Below are 18667 nucleotides of genomic sequence, written 5' to 3'. Positions count from 1 at the left end.
ACTCGGACCTCCCCATCATCGTTGGCCTCCAGGTACCTTTCGATACATCCCCGCACCCTTCCGCAGACTCCCTCATCCGCCAGTAATCCCACATCCAGTCGCCAGAGTGAACGCTGCTCCCTCTCCTCTCCTAGTTCCAGATCCACCCAGTGTGGGGCATGGTCTGAAACAGCTATGGCTGAGTATTCAGTTCCTTCCACCCTCGAAATCAGTGACCTTCCCAAAACGAAGAAATCTATCCGGGAGTATACTTTATGGACATGGGCGGAAAAGGAGAACTCTTTGGCCAGCGGCCTAACAAATCGCCACGGATCCACTCCCCCCATTTGGTCCATAAACCCCCTAAGCACCTTGGCCGCTGCCGGCCTTCTTCCGGTCCTAGATCTAGATCTATCTAACCCTGGATCCAACACGGTGTTGAAGTCCCCCCCCATTACCAGATTTCCGACCTCCAGGTCCGGGGTACGTCCCAGCATCCGCTTCATAAATCCCGCATCATTCCAATTCGGGGCATATACATTAACCAGCACGACCTCCATTCCCTGCAGTCTGCCACTCACCATCACATATCTGCCACCGCTGTCCGCTACAATGTTCCTAGCCTCGAACGACACCCGTTTCCCCACCAATATGGCCACCCCTCTATTCTTTGCGTCCAGCCCTGAGTGGAACACCTGTCCCACCCATCCTTTCCTTAACCTAACCTGGTCCGCCACCTTCAGGTGCGTCTCTTGGAGCATGGCCACGTCTGCCTTCAGTCCTTTTAAGTGCGCGAACTCTCGGGCTCTCTTAATCGGCTCATTTAGGCCTCTCACGTTCCACGTGATCAGCCGGATTGGGGGGTTGCCCGCCCCCCTCCACTGTCGACTAGCCATCACCCTCTCTGGGCCAGTCCCACGTCCCGGTTCCGCGCACCCACCCGTCCCCCAGGCGGCGCATTCCCGCCCCGACCACCTTTTCTTTTACCAGTTCCCTTTCGATCTCCACAGCAGCAACCCAGTTATTCTCCCCCCCCCCCCTCCCCCCGCTAGACCCCCATCTAGCATGGTTACTCCCCCCATATTGCTTCCGAAGGTCAGCTGACTTCAACTGACCCCGGCTTCTCCCGCTCTCTCCTTGACCCCCCCGTGTGAGGAACTCCCATCCACCTTGCGCCTATCTTCCCGCCATCATCTTTCTGACGCGGGAACGAGAAAAAGAAACCCCGCGTTCTCTAGAGCCGTCCCGCCCCTCATGGCGCAGCTCCCTCTGCCGCCCCACTCCCATTCCCCATCCCCCGCCTGTGTCTTCTTCCCCCCCCCACCGGCGCCCACATTTCTCAATGTCCCCCCCCTCCCCAATTTACATCTCTATATATATCAGCATTGTTGTTTCCCCTCCAACATCAGTCCCTCAGTTCTGATCCAGTTTCTCGTTTTTAATGAAGGTCCATGCTTCTTCCGCCGTTTCGAAATAGTAATACCTCTCCTGGTGCGTGACCCACAGTCGCGCCGGCTGCAACATCCCGAACTTCACTTTCATCTTGTGCAGCACCTCCTTGGCTCGATTGAAGCTCGCCCTCCTTCTCGCCACCTCCGCACTCCAATCCTGATACACTCGTATCACCGCATTCTCCCATCTACTACTTCGTACCTTCTTGGCCCATCTCAGAACCACCTCTCTGTCATTGAAGCGGTGAAATCGCACGATCATCGCCCTAGGTGGTTCTCCCGCCTTTGGTCTCCTCGCAGGGACCCGATGGGCCCCTTCCACTTCCAAGGGGCCCGAGGAGGCCTCAGCTCCCATTAGCGAGCGTAGCATCGTGCTCACGTAAGCCCCGCCGTCAGCTCCTTCCACTCCCTCGGGGAGACCCAGGATCCGGAGGTTTTTTCTCCGTGATCTGTTTTCTAAGACTTCAATCCTTTTGGTGCACTTCTTATGGAGCGCCTCGTGCGACTGCATTTTGACCGCTAGGCCCAGGATCTCGTCCTTGTTGTCAGTCACCTTCTGCTCCACCACACGGAGCTCTATCTCCTGGGCCTTTTGTGTCTCCTTAAGCCCCTCAATTGCTTGTAGCATCGGGGCCAGCACCTCCTTTTTTAGCAGCTCCACACACTGTCTTAAGAATTCATCCTGGTCCGGCCCCCATGTCGCCTGGGCTCCCTCCGCCGCCATCTTGCTCCTTTCTTCCTTCTGCCCCTGTCCTCGAGGATTCTTCGCGATCTGGCCGCCGCCGCCGATATTTTTCTTTTTCGCTGGGGGGGGGACTCCCTGTTGCCTCATCCCACACCGGGTTTCGTCCTGAAAAAATTCCCCGTTGGGGCTCTTAAAAGAGCCCGAAGGTCCGTTCGAGCTGGAGCCGCCGAAACGTGCGGCTTAGCTGGTCATCGCCGCAACCGGAAGTCGATCTGCATCACTCTTCATGGTAGCACAGTGGTTAGCACTTTTGCTTCACAGCTCCAGTGTCTCAGGTTCGATTCCCGGCTTGGGTCACTGTCTGCGCGGAGTCTGCACGTTCTCCCCCGTGTCTGCGTGGGTTTCCTCCGGGTGCTCCGGTTTCCTCCCACAAGTCCCGAAAGACGTGCTTGTTAGGTGAATTGGACATTCTGAATTCTCCCTCTGTGTACCCGAACAGGCGCCGGAATGTGGCGACTAGGGGCTTTTCACAGTAACTTCATTGCAGTGTTAATGTAAGCCCACTTGTAACACTAATAAAGATTATTATTAGAGAACCAGCACATAAGGAGGCCAATCGGCCTGCCATCTCTGTGCTGGCCGCTTGGGTTTTGAAATGCTTATCGTCGGTACATGTCCTACCCGGCTTGCTTTCGTCAAGCGAGCTCTGCCAGGAAGGGGATTCCCTGCAGGCAGCCATCTGCCATTCAGTTCAATCAAGACAATGTCACTGGAAACACTGTCGTCTTAGACCTGGCCACACTGGCTCCCTCAATGTGCCATTTCCCCACCTTCTCCCCGTGGCCGTGCGCATTCTCCCCTTTCAGATAATAACTCAGTATCCCTTTTGAAAGCCTCGATTGAGCCTGCCTCAACCACATTCTCGGGCAGCTCATTCCAGATCCTAACCACTCGCTGCATGTAAAGATTCCCCCTTGTGTCACCATAGCTTCTTTTGCCAATTACCTTAAATCTGTGCCTTCTGGTTCTCCATCCTTCCACCGATGTCTCTCTCTCTCTCCTCCGTCCAGAAGCCTCGTGATTTTGGACGCCCTTATCAAATCTCCTCTCAAGCCTTCTCTTCTCCACGGGATATAGTCCCAACTTCTCCAATCTCTCATGAATCCTTTCCTCCCTGTCTCCAAAGCCTTCACATCCTTCCTGGAGTGTGGCGCCCAGAACTGGACGCAGTACTCAAGCTGAGGGTCGGGCCAGTGTTTTTTTTACTGGTTTAACATGCTTGTACTGTGTGTACTCTGTGCCTCAGGCTGCCGCATGCTTTATTAACGGTGCTCTCAACCTGTCTTGTCATCCTTGATGATTTATGCATACCCAGGCCCATCTGCTCCTGCACCCCCTATAGAACAGTACCCTTCATTTTACATTTGGCATCGAGCTCCTCCCACACCTGGGCTGAAGGACAGAGTGTAAATAATGGGAAGGGACGGTGGGCACGATTCATCGGTTTCGGGCACGTTTGGCGGGGTGTTTCTCTGCGGCTGCGCCGAGATTGACACCGTTATTCAACGGCGCTTAACTGTTTATTTGGGCCTAGAGGAGTTTCTCCACATCGAAGCCACACTTCGGAGGTTTTCCTGCACTGGGCAGCCGAGCTCGCCAGCCGGACCGGCTCCTCACCGATCAGGGCGCTATTTTGAAAGGCTGCGCCGATCTCTGCATTTCCCCCGCCGCCTCTTTTCAGGACCCTCCCTCAACACCCCCCTCCCCAACCTTTCTTCAGCCCCTTAAACCACCCCCATCCCCCCTTTCTTTGTTTTTTTAATATAAATTTAAGAGTACACAATTAATTTTTTCCAATTAAGGGGCAATTTAGCGCGGCCAATCCACCTAGCCCTGCACATCTTTGGATTGTGGGGGCGAAACCCACGCAAACACGGGGAGAATGTGCAAAACGCGACGTGGGATCGAACCTGGGACCTCGGCCGAGAGGCAGCAGTGCTAACCACTGTTCCGCCATGCCAACATCCCCCCCTTTCATAAAAAAGCCCCACAACCCCCCCCCCCCCAAAGGCCCCAACACCCCAGGTTGGCACTGCCAGGGTGGCCAGGTTGGCACTGCCAATGTGCCAGGCTGACAGTGCCAGGTCACGACCCTGCTCTGTCCCCAGCCACCCTGGAGAGGGGGGGGGGAGGTGCTCTAATGGCCTGCGAGACCTCCCCCACCCCGAGGTGCCATCTGGCCTGGTCCACGATTGTGAAACCGATGCTAAACGGCGGCCAGTCAAGGCCTGGCCGGCGTGGCCGTTGACTCACAAACGGCAGCTGAATATGGCTCCCGGGTGTTTAAATGATCTATCATTATCTGGATTCCACCCAGCGAGGGCGGGATCCAGATCGCCACGGGTGCCACGAGTTGGGTGACTTGCACGAGGTTTCACGCCCAGCGCAGAGTCCGATTTGGGGCTCTCCCGTGATTCACCCATCGGGCGTGACACGGTGAGAAAATTACGCCATGTATATGTGAATAGAGTATTGTATTTTACACATCGGGTGTTGTATTTTTTAATGTTTCCGATGTGTTCCCCTGCTGTGTTGTCCCATACTTTATTGGTGATATTCTATCCTTTTGATTTTTTTAATTTCAGTACACTGGGGAACAAGCCAGGAAGCTAGGCCTGGTTGGCTGGGTAAAGAACACGTCACAAGGCACAGTGATTGGTCAGGTGCAGGGAGCAGTTGAAAAGGTTAACTTGATGTGAGTAGCACGAGGCGAAGGCGTTGCATTTGTAAAATGAAATCTGGAAGATTTTAAATTGGTGGCAACATTGCACCCTGTGGTTTGTGATATGACAAGAGGAGCTGGTTTAGCACAGATTGATGCACAATCAGTTACTCTCGAGACAAGGTGAGTCATAACTAATAGGCTTTAATCAGCTAGAACTGTACCCAGCAACTTCGATACAGAAAGTGAAGGCTGCTGGGACGGCATTGGTTCTTATACCCCGCCTCTCAGGGAGGAGCTATGTACGTTAGCCAATGGTAGACTCCTAGGTCTAGCCAATGGGCATCCACCTCTCAGGTACTGCAATACCTGGTATTACCACACAGGGCTAAATCGCTGGCTTTCAAAGCAGACCAAGGCAGGCCAGCAGCACGGTTCAATTCCCTTACCAGCCTCCCTTTATAGGCGACAGAATGTGGCGACTAGGGGCGTTTCATAGTAACTTCATTTGAAGCCTACTTGGTACAATAAGCGATTTTCATTTTCATTTCAGCTAAGCTGAAGAACAATACCTCTGTGACTGGACAGGACTTCTTCTTCGAATCCCTGCAATGAAAGGACTTCACTGAGATTTGATTTTTATACTTTAGGATAAGGGATCTCTGCAAGGAGTCTCTTTTTTTTTGTTGCTTTATTCTTTCATCGGATTTCATTTGTTGTCCATCCCCAATTGTCCTTGAACTGACTGTGACTTGCTCGAGCATTACAGAGGGGCTGATAAGAGTCAACCGCATTGCTGTGGCTCTGGAATCACATGCAGGCCAGACCAGGAAAGGATGGCGGACTTCCTTCCCTGAAATCCGTTAGCGAACTGGATGGGTTTTTACGGCAATCAACAATAGTTTCATGGCCACCATTACCGAGGCTCCCTTTTGAATTCCCATCACACCCATGTCCTGGTGGCATGGTAAAGAACACGTCACAAGGCTGGTTATAGGGGCTGGTTTAGCACAGGGCTAAATCGCTGGCTTTGAATTAGACCAAGGCAGGCCAGCACGGTTCAATTCCTGTACCAGCCTCCCCGAACAGACGCCGGAATGTGGCGACTAGGGGCTTTTCACAGTAACTTCATTTCAAGCCTACTTGTTACAATAAGCAATTTTCATTTTCATTCATTTCATATGAAAGATTACATTTTTTTTAAAGATTGAAAAGCTTGCAGGCTCTGTGTGACACTTTGAACTGTGACAAGCATCTATGGGCACATGTAGTTCACAAAAAGTCTTTACACCCGAGGAGGGATGTGGGTTTACATTTGAAATTTCTGACTTATTGGCACAGAAGTTGTCTTGATGGTGAAATTGTTACGGTTCACCGCCATTACACCTGCAAAACTGACAGCATCTTCTGGCATCCACCCATGCAGTTAAATATGGAGATGCAAAAGTTGCAATCCATGATACCCTGCTTCTCCACAGAGTGCAATGTTGACGACCCCACAGACAGTAATCTGTAGAAACACTTGAATTGATGTAAATGTCTCCTTCTACATTGTAACATCACTGTACAAAAAAACTCGAAACTGTTGTTGTATGAGGTGTAACTCAGGTTTTAATGATATTACTGAACAACCTCTCTGCCCTGAAAAACTAATTTTACACAGGTGGTATGTCGTAAATTCCAATAGGATAATATTTTTTTTTGAAAGTTTTGTCGATATTTCAGCTTCTACCTTAATCCTGTGTTTGTCTCGATCATTATTTTGGTACCTGTAAAATTTGCAAAAAGAAATTGATGATCATTGCATTTTTTCCTGATTTGCTGTCTGTGAGAATTAGAACATAGAACATACAGTCCAGAAGGAGGCCATTCGGCCCATCGAGTCTGCACCGACCCACTCAAGCCCTCACCTCCACCCCATTTCCGTAACCCAATAACCCCTCCCAGCCTTTTTTGGACACTAAGGGCAATTTATCATGGCCAATCCACCTAACCTGCACATCTTTGGACTGTGGGAGGAAACCAGAGCCCCCGGAGGAAACCCACGCAGACACGGGGAGTACGTGCAGACTCCGCACAGACCGTGACCCAGCAGGGAATCGAACCTGGGACCCTGGCGCTGTGAAGCCACAGTGCTATCCACTTGTGCTACCGTGCTGCCCAATCCACTTGTGCTGCCCCTATTCAGTGTTATTGGCTGCTTAGCCTATTTGATGACATCACTACTGCTGGATGTCTGGAGATCCCTGAGAGTTGGTGCCAGAATCAAACTAATCTTGGCAAAAGAGAAATCCATAACACAGAGATGGCTAGATCAATGGCATTAACATTCTTGGAGATCAACACCATTGCTCTGCATAATATGTGCGAGCTGAAGTATCTCTCAAGCATTAGCTAGCGGCTGGGGCAGATTGCTTTTTGCGTTTGGGTATAATTACTTGGCGTTTGACACATGGAGGGTCGCACACCTCCAGTGGAGCCTGCCAGATCATCCATTTGTTTATGTTGATGAACAGAAAATGGGCTTCCTGATCTTCGCGCCCCCCACCTCTGCCTGCTTGATTATTTTTTTTAAATATTTTTATTCTCCTTTTTCACATTTTCATCAAATTTACATCAACAGAGAATCAACAATAACAAATACAATAGCAATCCCCTGGCCAGCAATCCCCTTATCCCAGCCCACCCTCAAAACAGCTCCCAACATTTAAAAAAATATATATATTTTATTACAAACATATATCAAAACAGGTTACAGCAAATAAACGCCCTGGGAAACATACTTCCCAACAATCAACTATACGGACTGTACAGATTTTTCCACATTTTCACCCCCTCCTCCCCCATGACGAACAGCCCCTCAAAAACGGTCATAAATATCCCCCACCTTTCCTCAAACCCCCCCTGCAGAGCCCCTTAGCTCAGACTTTACCTTCTCTAACCGCAGGAAGTCGTACAGATCGCCCAACCAAGCCGCTACTTCCGGTGGCGATGCCGACCGCCACTCCAGTAGAATTCGCCGCCGTGCAATCAGAGAGGCGAAGGCCACGACATTGGCCTTCCTCCTCTCCATGAGCTCCGGCTTCTCCGAAACCCCAAATATCGCCACCAAAGGGTCCGGGTCCTCCTCCTCCACTATCCTGGCTAAGACGGCGAACACTCCCGCCCAGAATCTTCCCAGTTTTCCGCACTACCCCAAAACATGTGCGCGTGATTCGCTGGCCCCCGCCCACACCTCTCACACTCATCTGCTGCCCCCTGAAAGCACCCACTCATTCGCGCCCGAGTCATATGCACCCTGAGCACCACCTTAAACTATATCAGGCTCAGTCTTGCACAGGAGGAGGTCTCGTTAACCCTACGCGGTGCCTAGCTCCCAACATTTTGAATACAGAACAGCAATGAAACTGAATCAGGAATCCACCATTAACCCATAGATATCCAAACCCGCCCCATCCTTCCAATGTTCGATGTCATCCGATTCTTGAAAATGCATGATGAACAAAGCCCATGAGTGGTAAAACCCTTCCATCCTCCCCCTCAGCTCAAACTTCACTATCTCGAGCGTTATGAATTCCAGCAGGTCCCCCCCGCCACGCCGAGGCATATGGTAGATAAGCCTACCTCCACCCCAACAGGACCCGCCTTCGGGCGATTAGCGAGGCGAAGGCTAAGGCATCTGCCTCCGCACCCGCTTCCAACCCCAGCTGATCCAACACCCCGAATATGGCTTCCAGGGGACCTGGTTCGTGTCTCACGTGCACCATCTTTGAGATTACCCTAAAGACTTCCCTCCAATACCCCTCCAGTTTTGGACAGGACCAAAACATACGAACATGATTTGCGCCCCCCCCCCCCCAAAACCGTTCACAAACATCCTCCACCCCCTCAAAAGGTTGGCTCATCCTCGCCCTTGTGAGATACGCCCTGCATCAGCCCCAACCTCACGCATGAAGTTGATGCATTCACCCTCTGGAGCACCCCACTGCCTGGGTGATTATTAACACCCAAATGTAATGGAAAGAAATTAGCTCCGCAGTTTCTAGAGTGGCATCAGCAAAGATCTGGGTGCAGCATGCGTGCTTAGGGTCGAAGTGCGACTAAGATGGCAGACGTATCAAATGTTTCAGTTCACCCATGCCTGCTGCAGGACAATTCTTACCATCTACCCATGGTGGGATTCAAGCCTGGACCCCCAGAGCATTGCTCCCAGTTTCTGGTTTATCAGTTGCCTGTCGTATACCACTAGTCCAGGGGAGTAACCTAGAATTGAATTTGTGACCCCTGATTTACGAGACCATTGACCGACAGAGCCGATGACAAAAGCATCAGTAACTTTTAAGGTAATCGAGTATTAAAGTGTCAGTCAATGCTGTAGGCAATCGATTGCTAAAGCATCAGTGACGTAGTTAATTGGGTATTGATTGGTTGTTAAAGTATCCATGCCATAGACAATCGGGCATTAAAATAAATGGCCTAGGTAATCAGGTATTAAAGTATCAGTTGCTTGTATTAAAGTATCAGTGATGTAGCTAATTGGCTAATATTACAAGTAGCTATTTAAAGTGTTCCCCTGAAGAGCATCCAATCAGCTAAAGCTTCTAAAAGAAATTAATGCACTTAATCGAGGTTTAATTACTCCGTCAATTAGATTAAAAGGAAAATTTAGCAAACCTGTGCCTTGGACGCTGCTATATTCTGTACTCTTCTTTTGGACACTTGAAGATCTTTTTAAGGATTTGTCCTTTCTGCTACAGTAAACTAGGCCGGGTGTGCTATTTTTACAAGTCCATTTAGCATGAACTTGCAAAGTCATTGGGGAAAGGTGTGTGAATGCGGTCAGGTTATAATTGCACATGGTTGGAATTGAAAGCTGAATTCTGCTAATCCTGCCGCGCGGACTGATTTCTCAGGCAGAAGTCGCACATCCTCAGATAAGATCCAGATCATGTTGCGCAGCTCTTACACATGATGTGTGTCACACTGAGGGCAAAGCAAATTCTTTCAAATTAAACGGGAGCCAACCAGCATGGGGTAGCGTACCTTTTCAAGATAGCGTACAAGTTCCAAAATTCATTTGACAGATGCCTGGGGCGAGGTGGTTAGACCATAAGACATCGGAGCAGAATTAGGCCACTCGGCCCATCGAGTCTGCTCCACCATTCAATCATGGCTGAAATTTTTCTCATCCCCATTCTCCTGCCTTCTCCCCATAACCCCTGATCCCCTTATTAATCAAGAGCCTATCCATCTCTGTCTTAAAGACACTCAGTGATTTGGCCTCCAGTGAATTGGTTATCTTATGAGAAACGATTGGAAAGGCTGGGCCTGTATTGATGGGAGTTTCGAAGAACGAGGTGTGCTCTTACTGAAGTATTTAAGATTGCGGGAGTTTAACAGGGTGAATGCTAAAAGGTTTCCCTTTGCGGGAGAGACTAGTACGGGAGACACATTTTTTAAACTGAGGGGTCTCCCCGTTTAAAACAGAAATGAGAAGACTTTTTTCTCTCAGAGGTTAGTGAATCTTTGGAACTCTCTTCCCTCAGGGCCCATTAATATTTTTAAGGCAGACATCGATTGTTTATTGACTAACAATGAAGTCAAAGGCTTCTTTTATATGAAAAATGAAATGAAATGAAAATCGCTTATTGTCACAAGTAGGCTTCAAATGAAGTTACTGTGAAAAGCCCCTAGTCGCCACATTCCGTCTCCTGTTCGGGGAGGCTATTACGGGAATTAAACCGTGCTGCTGGCCTGCCTTGGTCTGCTTTAAAAGCCAGCGATTTAGCCCAGTGTGCTATTCTTCCAGGGGATGTGGCTGTCGCTGTCTGGGCCGGCATTTATTGCCCGTCCCTAATTGCCCTTGAACTGAGTGGCTTACTCGGCCAGTTCAGGGGTCATGTGAGAGTCAACCACATTGCTGTGTGGATCTGCAGTCACATGTAGGCCAGACCGGGTAAGGATGGCAGATTTCCTTCCCTGAAGGGCATTAGTGAACCAGATGGGTTTTTACGACAATCGACAATGGGCTTCTTGGTCACCATTTGACTTTTAATTCCAGATTTTTATTGAAGGCAGATTTCACCACCTGCTACGGTGAGATTTAAACCTGCATCCCCATAACATCGCCCTGGGTCTCTGGATTATTAGTCCGGTTACAACACCGGGAGTAGGCGGGAAGGTGGGGTTGAGGCCACAATCAGATCAGCCATGATCTTATTGAATGACGGAGCAGGTTTGAGGGGCCGAATAGATCACCCCTGCTCCTAATCCATCCGTTCAAAGTCAATTCACTGACTGCTTTGGGCTTTGATGCGTTACGTTCACAACCAGGAAGCTAGATGATGTGCTTCGCTGTCGGATATTCAGTTTTGGGAGTTGGGGAGCAAAATGTCTGCATATCTCAGTCGCAAGCCCCGGACAGCATGAGCAACATCTGCAGGGAAGCCGGCACTGCCCTGCCGTTTCATACATTGTCCAACGGAGGAAGCTGTTTTACCCAAACGAGATTCAGGATAAGTATGAAATGCTTCCAAAGCGACAGAAGCAAATGCAGGTTTATTGGTTTATGCCGCCTCCCCTTGTGCCTGAGCCACATTCTGTGCGAAGAAGGTAGTTGACCTAGTTTCACTCTTTCTCTGTCGAATCTGTCCCCCCTCGCAGGGAGCAAGACAGGCAGTACTTTGCAGCTGCGTGTTGGGCTTGTGTTACTTCTCCTCCTCACCACCCCCTGATTAATTTTGGGTGCTGGTGAGAAACCCTCGCCCATTTGGATTTGGCAAGGCGATCGCGTCCTCGGTTATGTGAATGGTGACCGCCATTGAATTGGACACACAGTCACTGAAACTCTCAAAGACTCTTCAAGAAGCACCGGGGGGGCTTGGTTGCTCGATGTTTTAGTCCCTGTTGAGAATGTTTCATCCTTTCCGTTTCCTCTGGCCTTAAACCAGCAGTGCCGCTTGTCCGTTTTTCAGGCTATTGTGGGGCTATTCTACGTGGACGTGCGGCTCAGCTTCCACGCCAGCGATCCTTGTTTCGCTGCCTCTGGTGGTTCAATTTTCAGCTTTTAAATCCGGAACGGAGTCTAGACGTTGCTTATAAAAACGAAATACCTGGCAACATGACTTTGAAAAGTACTTAATGGGCTATGAACCGCTTTGAGATGTCATGATAAAAGGAGAAGCACGATAAAATAAACGATCTGGTTCACCGATGCCCTTTGCGGAAGGAAATTTGCCATCCTTACCTGCTCTGTTGTGACTCCAGGTCAGTGGTAGGCAACCAGCGGCTACACGCGGCCCATCAGAGTTCTGGGTGCGGCCCGCGACATATTTTGTTGACCGTTGCCCACGCGCAGAGTCGCCGCTGGTTTCCATCTGCGTCGGGTTTTTTTTTCCCGACCGGTATGACTGAAGTGATTCGCAGGCAAAGCGAGGGCGGAATGAAGTGAGGTGCGTGCTGATTGCCCGCAACATTGACCGTGAAAGCCGGGCGCTCCCTCCGCCTCCAATCATTATTTTCTTTTTACCACTTAGAGTCGATGAGAGTTCTATCAATATGTGAACAAGTCAGCATTTTCTACAACCTGTTGGGAAATATTCGGCGTGTATTAAACATATTCAATCTTATTCAAGGGTCATGGTTAGCGAACATGCCCGGTTTCAGTCTTGCGGCCCACCCACTAGCCTAGGTTGCCCAACACCACTCCAGATCCGCAGCAATGCGGTTGACTCTTTATTGGACTCTGAAATGGCCCGAGCACGCCATTCAGTTCAAGGGCAATTGGGGATGGACAAACGTGCTGGTCCAGCCAAGAATGCGCACATCCCATGAATGAATAAAAAAAATATATAAGTTGCAAGTCTGTCTTTCTTTCGTGGCAACATTACCTTGGTCAACACCGCGAAAAACCTAAACATGAATGCATTGGTCTAAATTGCTATATTCCCGTAAATGTTATCGGGACAGACCTGCCCACTCACCGGCACCTATCATTCCGATAATAAAAGCAAAAACGGAAAATGCTGGAAAAACACGGCTTGTCTGGCAGCATCTGGCGAGAGAGGAAACGGCCTCGAAACATTAGTGTCTCCCTCCACGGATGCTGCCAGACCTGCCGAGTTCATAAGATCATAGAATTTACAGTGCAGAAGGAGGCCATTCGCCCCATCGAGTCTGCACCAGCTCTTGGAAAGAACGCCCTAACTAAGCCTACACCCTCCTGCCCTATCCCGTAACCCCAACCCAACCTTTTTCGACACTAAGGGCAATTTAGCATGGCCAATCCACCTAACCTGCACGTCTTTGGACTGGAGGAAACCGGAGCACCCAGAGGAAACCCATGCAGACACGGGGAGAACGCGCAGACTCCGCACAGACAGTGACCCAAGCCGGGAATCAAACCTGGGACCCTGGCGCTGTGAAGGAACTGCTAACCACTGTGCTGCCCGGCATTTTTTGTTTTTATTGCTATCCCTTCTTACCTTCCTCTTTCTTCCCCCCCGTGCTTCAAGCGGGCCGGTGAGCAGATGTTTTGGGAAGAACTCCATTTGCTGACATTGATGGATATGGGCCGGAATTATCCGTCCCTTCCGCGCCGGCGTGTTTCTCCGGTCTCGCTGCAGCGAATGGAGTTTCGGATGAGTGGCATATTCTCCGTTGTCGCTGACGGCGGGGAGACCCCGGATCGGAGAATCCCGGCCTCAGTCGGGAACACCATCCGCTCAATTGGAAAACCCTTTCCGACGTAACAGCCCGCTATTTCTTAAACGTTTCCCTGGTTTTTTTTTTGCCCTCGAGGCCCTGCCTTGGAGCTTGCCCCGTGTGTTGCTTTGTTACGCGTGAGGAATCTCCTGACAGAGTTCAGTTTGCGTTTTTCAGCTTGACCATGCACCCATGCCGCCTCCCCTCATGGTTTAATTTGCAGTCGAGCTCTGTTGCGGGCGAGCTGTGCCTTCCCAATCCCATTTGCCTCGCGTGAGGGTTTGAAAAGAAAATAGCAGGAAATGACGTGCCACCTGCCCTTTTCAGTCGAGGGATGCTGACGTCCTTAAAGGGATTGGGTTACTGAAACCGTGGGCTCTTCCTTTCCTGAAAATGAGCAAATAGAATCTTCAAGGTGATACACTGCTGTTACTGCAACCCACAGCTATTTCTAAAACCAGCGCAAAGTGCCCAACCTCTGTTCAATGATGTGTGCGATCAACAGCACAGGATTAGGGACATTTATCCAGGGCAAACCCTTCGCCCAACCTGACCAGACACTACAAAGTGTTATGGGCCAGGGTTTAGAAAACTCCAAAGTATATCATGGCGTTCACCTGACCTGTTTATTGATTTTGGTTACGAGGAACACAAGGGCCTGGCTTTCAGGTGTTATTCAACAGAGGCCTTCGGCGCTTTTCATCAAAAAATAAACTTTATTCTACAAATTTAGTTAACATTTTTATAGACACGCACAGTAAGCATTTTTATCAACTACCAACATAAATACCCCACACAGCTACAGTAATCTATGTATAACCCTTAATGAATCCCCCCTTAACTGTTCCAATTCAATAACAAAATCCAAGTAAAACCAGAAACCCCTTTTCAAAGGTGTGGCCCAGCACACGGCACTCAAGACTTGGTATTGATACTCTTGTTTCCGTTCTAAGGGGCTGGTTTAGCACAGTGGGCTAAACAACTGGCTTGTAATGCGGAACAAGGCCAGCATCGCGGGTTCAATTCCTGTACCGGCCTCCCCGGACAGGCGCCGAAATGTGGCGACTAGTGGCTTTTCACAGTAACTTCATTGAAGCCTACTTGCGACAATAAGCAATTATTATTATTGTTATTATTAAACAGCAGATTTGAATTCCTTCCAGAAAGCAATTATCTCTTTTACATTATCAAGTAATCTGGAAACAGCTTTTAAAATGAAGATAGAGAAACATTTCTTTCAACCTGTGCAGTACAAACCCAGTCCCAACTCAAAGCAAAAGTAAAACTCAGAGCCACAGCCCAGCTCCCAACCCAAAACGAAAGTAAAAACCCACAGAGCCACAGCCCAGCTCCACCCGCACAATGACATCACTGAAGCCATGTGATAAGACAAAAACATTTCTTAACAGGATACTCCCATGACAAAAGTGCTAATGTGAGTGTGCAGTACTATCCCAGTATTAAGGCCCCAGTATGTGGCGCAGTGGTCGGCACTGCCGCCTCACGGCTGCTGAGGACACGGGTTCGATTCCGGCTCCGGGTCACCGTCCGTGTCGAGTCTGCACATTCTCCCCCGTGTCTGCATGGGTCTCATCCACCCACAACCCAAAAGGACATGCAGGGTAGGTGGATTGGCCACACTAAATTGCCCCTTAATTGGGGAAAATAAATTAAGGCCCCAATATTTGGCACCCCCCTGTCTGTCCATGGTCTACTTGGCAAGACGGGAAAACACCATTCGCCGTGATTCCACAACACCAGTGGCAACTACATCCCAAGTTGAGGACTAGCTCCCAGCAGCCGAGACCTGACAGCACGCTGGTTGGTGGTAAATTTGACGGTTACAATCTTTGTAATGGGAGGATTCAAAATATCCGCTTAATTCCTAGGCAGAGCCTTTGAGTGGCTGCTCTTGCTTCTAATTCACATGCCTGGATACCGTTTGACACTGAGCACATCCGCCATGTCACAGATACAAGGAGAGTGCCATCAAATACCAACGCTCGTCATCTACGATCTCTACCAATTGGTTTTCCGTGTCTCTGATGCCAGAGCCCAGTCATTTCTCTACTGTTTCTTTTTTGTTGCAGGATGAACTGGCTGAAATCCGTGGGGAGCCCAATGTCTCGGATCGACAGAGCCAATTTCTCAAACGAGAGAGAGATCTCCAAACTGGACTTTGATACCTTCTCAACCAGATACTAAGATACCGCCACGACTGGCGCTTGCTGAGACTTTGCTAATATCACCTAATGTCATTTAACTTGGAGTGGGAGAAAGAAGAGCCTTTTGTAGGATGTGAGGGGTTGGAGACTTGGAAGGGGAAGGGGAGTAGGTTGCTTGCTATCTGTGATCTTACTTGACCCATTTTCCCCATGAATTCTAACCCCTCCTGTCTTTGGGGTGGGGGGTCTGGCAGTCAACCTTCATGCATCTTTGAAAACAAAAAAGTACTGTTTGCACTAACGATAATGTGGTGCTGTTCTGTTGCACCAGAGTTCTGGGATGGTGTTGCAAAGAGCATTGAAGTTGGGAGAAAATCGCCCTGTTCCTCCACCCTTCATAGGATGTATTTTTGAATTTATTGCTCAGTTCAACCCAAGCCCTGGTACAATTCCTCCCCCCCCACTTTGATTTAATACTTTTAAACTGGAGGTCTGCCACCAGTCTCCTGATGGGCACTCGTCTCCAGATGGTTGTACTGGTGGCAGATGAAAAGTGGGTCCCTTCTGTGGGTTGGCCGATCCACATGAGGAAGTGCAGTCTTGCATGCCAGACGTAACAGCCCCATGATAATATAGTGAATGTTTTAGTGATCGCTTAGGGCAGCACTGATGTTGGCAATTCTTAAAGGAAAAAAATACTCATTCGCAGTTGTTTCTGTTGAAAGTTCTTGCGTTTGGTGTAAACCGACTTTATTAAACTGGGATCGTAAATGCAATTGTGGAGGTTGTCCGAAGTTAATAATTTATGACCATCGTTTTTATAAACTCAAGTGCCGTCTCCGGGACCCAATCGTGCAATTAAAATAGTTTTGTGGGCGACTGCCTGTATTTTGGCCCCGTCCAACACATCGGCCCTTCTGTTGAGTGTCACGTCATACCTGCAGCCAACAATTCCTTCGAAGTTCTACCACCTGTTTTTCAACCCACAGTACCCAGTCCAATAAATGACAGAAAAACAAACGCTGGAAATCTGAAACAGAAACTGGGGCTGGAATTCTCCAGCTGTTAGGATTCTCTTCCCCGCCCTCCGCATGTTTTGCGTCAATCCCATCGACGGACGCCGGAGGTAGAGACCCCCCCCCCCCCCTGCCAGTGACGGCGCTGCCGAGAAAGACGCGGCCGGGAGAAATGGGGCATCCCGCCCTGAAAACGCCAGAAGTACTCAACAGGTCAGGCAGCATCTGGGGAGAGAGAATCATAGAATTTACAGTGCAGAAGGAGGCCATTCGGCCCATCAAGTCTGCACCGGCCCTTGGAAAGAGCACTCTACCTGAGCCCATACCTACACCCTATCCTCACACCTACACTCTATCCCCGTAACCCCACCTAACTTATTTTTGGGACACCAAGGGCAATTTAGCACAGCCTGTCCACAAAACTTACACATCTTTGGACTGTGGAAGGAAGCCCGGACCTATACAAGAAATCCAGGTACAACCTAAGAGAGTAAGCTTTTCGGGTCGATGACCCTTTGTGGAAATTTTCGGAGGCGATGCTGCGGATTTTGAAGCCGGTGTGGAGATGGGGGAGGAAGTGTGTGGGGGAGGAGGAAAGAACAAAAAGGGAAGATCTCTGATCAGGTGGAAAAGGGGGCCGAATGTATGGCAAAAAGTAATCGTGGAAAAGGGATGATGCTGCAAGGCCAGAGTAATAGGAGCAGTAAGGAAGCAAAAGAGAGGAGCGGTGAGTCGAATCATTCAATAATATTAAAACGAAAAGCACTGGAAATACTCAGCAGGCCTGGCAGCATCTGTGTTGAAGAGAGAAACATACGCGTCAGGAGCAGGCCACTCGGCCCCATCGCGCCTGCTCCGCCATTCGATAAAGATCATGGCTGATCTGGGGCGGGATTCTGCCGTTCCCCAGCCGCGTTTTTATTGGCAGCACACCGTTCACTGGCGGAGAGACTCCCTCTTCCCGCCGCTTGTCAGTGGGATTTCCCATTTGAGCCACCCCACACCGTCGGGAAACCCTCGAGCGGAGGTGCGCTGCCAGCGGGAAAGGAGAATCCCAATGATCGGAGTATTCCGGCCCTGATTGTAACCTCCTGATCACCTCCTGCTTACCCTTAATAACCGTTAACCCTCCCCCACCCTTGCTTATCAAGTATCGTGTCTACCTCTGCCTTAAAAATATTCAAGTCATCGGAGCAAGAAAGGTCCAGAGACTCACGACCCCCTGAGGGAAAAATTTCCCATCTCTTGTCTTAAATGGGGCGCCCCCTTATTTTTAAAAGGTGAACCCCTAGTTCCAGGTTCTCCCACACCAGGAAGCAAGCATTCTCTCCCCATCCACCTTGGCAAAATCCCTCAAGAGGCAATCGGATCTTAAACAGTTAAAACTTCCGGTCATAGCCTTCCTCGTGTCTTCAGTTTTCATTGATATAATTCCTTTTCTCGCAGGTAAATTGCCCGAGTGTTTTAAGAGGGGTGGGGTGCGGTATAGGGGAAGGGGAGAGCATGAGCCAGGCCAGATAGGCGGTGGGGGAGACTGGAAGTGCGCTCAAAGAGACAGTGTGTATCTCTTTTTGGAAAGGGCACAGAGTCTAAAATAGAATTGGGCTCACAGAGGGAATCCCAGGTCACGCCAGTTAATAACGGAACCCTGGACTCCTCCATGGGCACCTTGTCAGCACTTGTCCAAAGCTGCATTTGAGATTAGATGCGAGGCCTCTGTCCGAACACATTAATTTCAAACCTGTGAAAACTCTGGCATGATAAGAACCAATCGAGATTGGCACAACTCCACTCCTTGCTCTGGTAACTCTTTTTTTTAATTAAGAGCACTCAATTCTTTTTTTTCCAGTTAAGGGCCAATTTAGCATGGCCAATCCACCTACCCTGCACATCTTTTTGGGTTGTGGGGGGTGAGACCCTCGCAGACACGGGGAAGAATGACACAG

The 18667-nt window shown here is 49.6% G+C and overlaps 1 protein-coding gene across 1 annotated transcript in view; it reads left to right on the top strand.

Annotated features, from left to right (window-relative positions):
- The window catches only part of LOC140400093 (acylphosphatase-2-like), a 55379-nt gene extending 38898 nt beyond the window's left edge, over positions 1-16481 (top strand). Inside the window, exons 3-4 of the mRNA XM_072489567.1 lie at positions 4761-4870; positions 15631-16481. Of these exons, the coding sequence (XP_072345668.1) occupies positions 4761-4870; positions 15631-15745 (225 nt within the window). The 3' untranslated portion in view covers positions 15746-16481. The remainder of the gene's footprint in view (positions 1-4760; positions 4871-15630) is intronic.
- The last annotated feature ends 2186 nt before the right edge of the window (positions 16482-18667 follow it).

Source organism: Scyliorhinus torazame, chromosome 24, assembly GCF_047496885.1.
Source record: "Scyliorhinus torazame isolate Kashiwa2021f chromosome 24, sScyTor2.1, whole genome shotgun sequence".
NCBI lineage: Eukaryota > Metazoa > Chordata > Chondrichthyes > Carcharhiniformes > Scyliorhinidae > Scyliorhinus > Scyliorhinus torazame.
The sequence above is the reverse complement of the archived record's forward strand: the minus strand, read 5'-3'. Positions and strand labels throughout refer to the sequence as shown.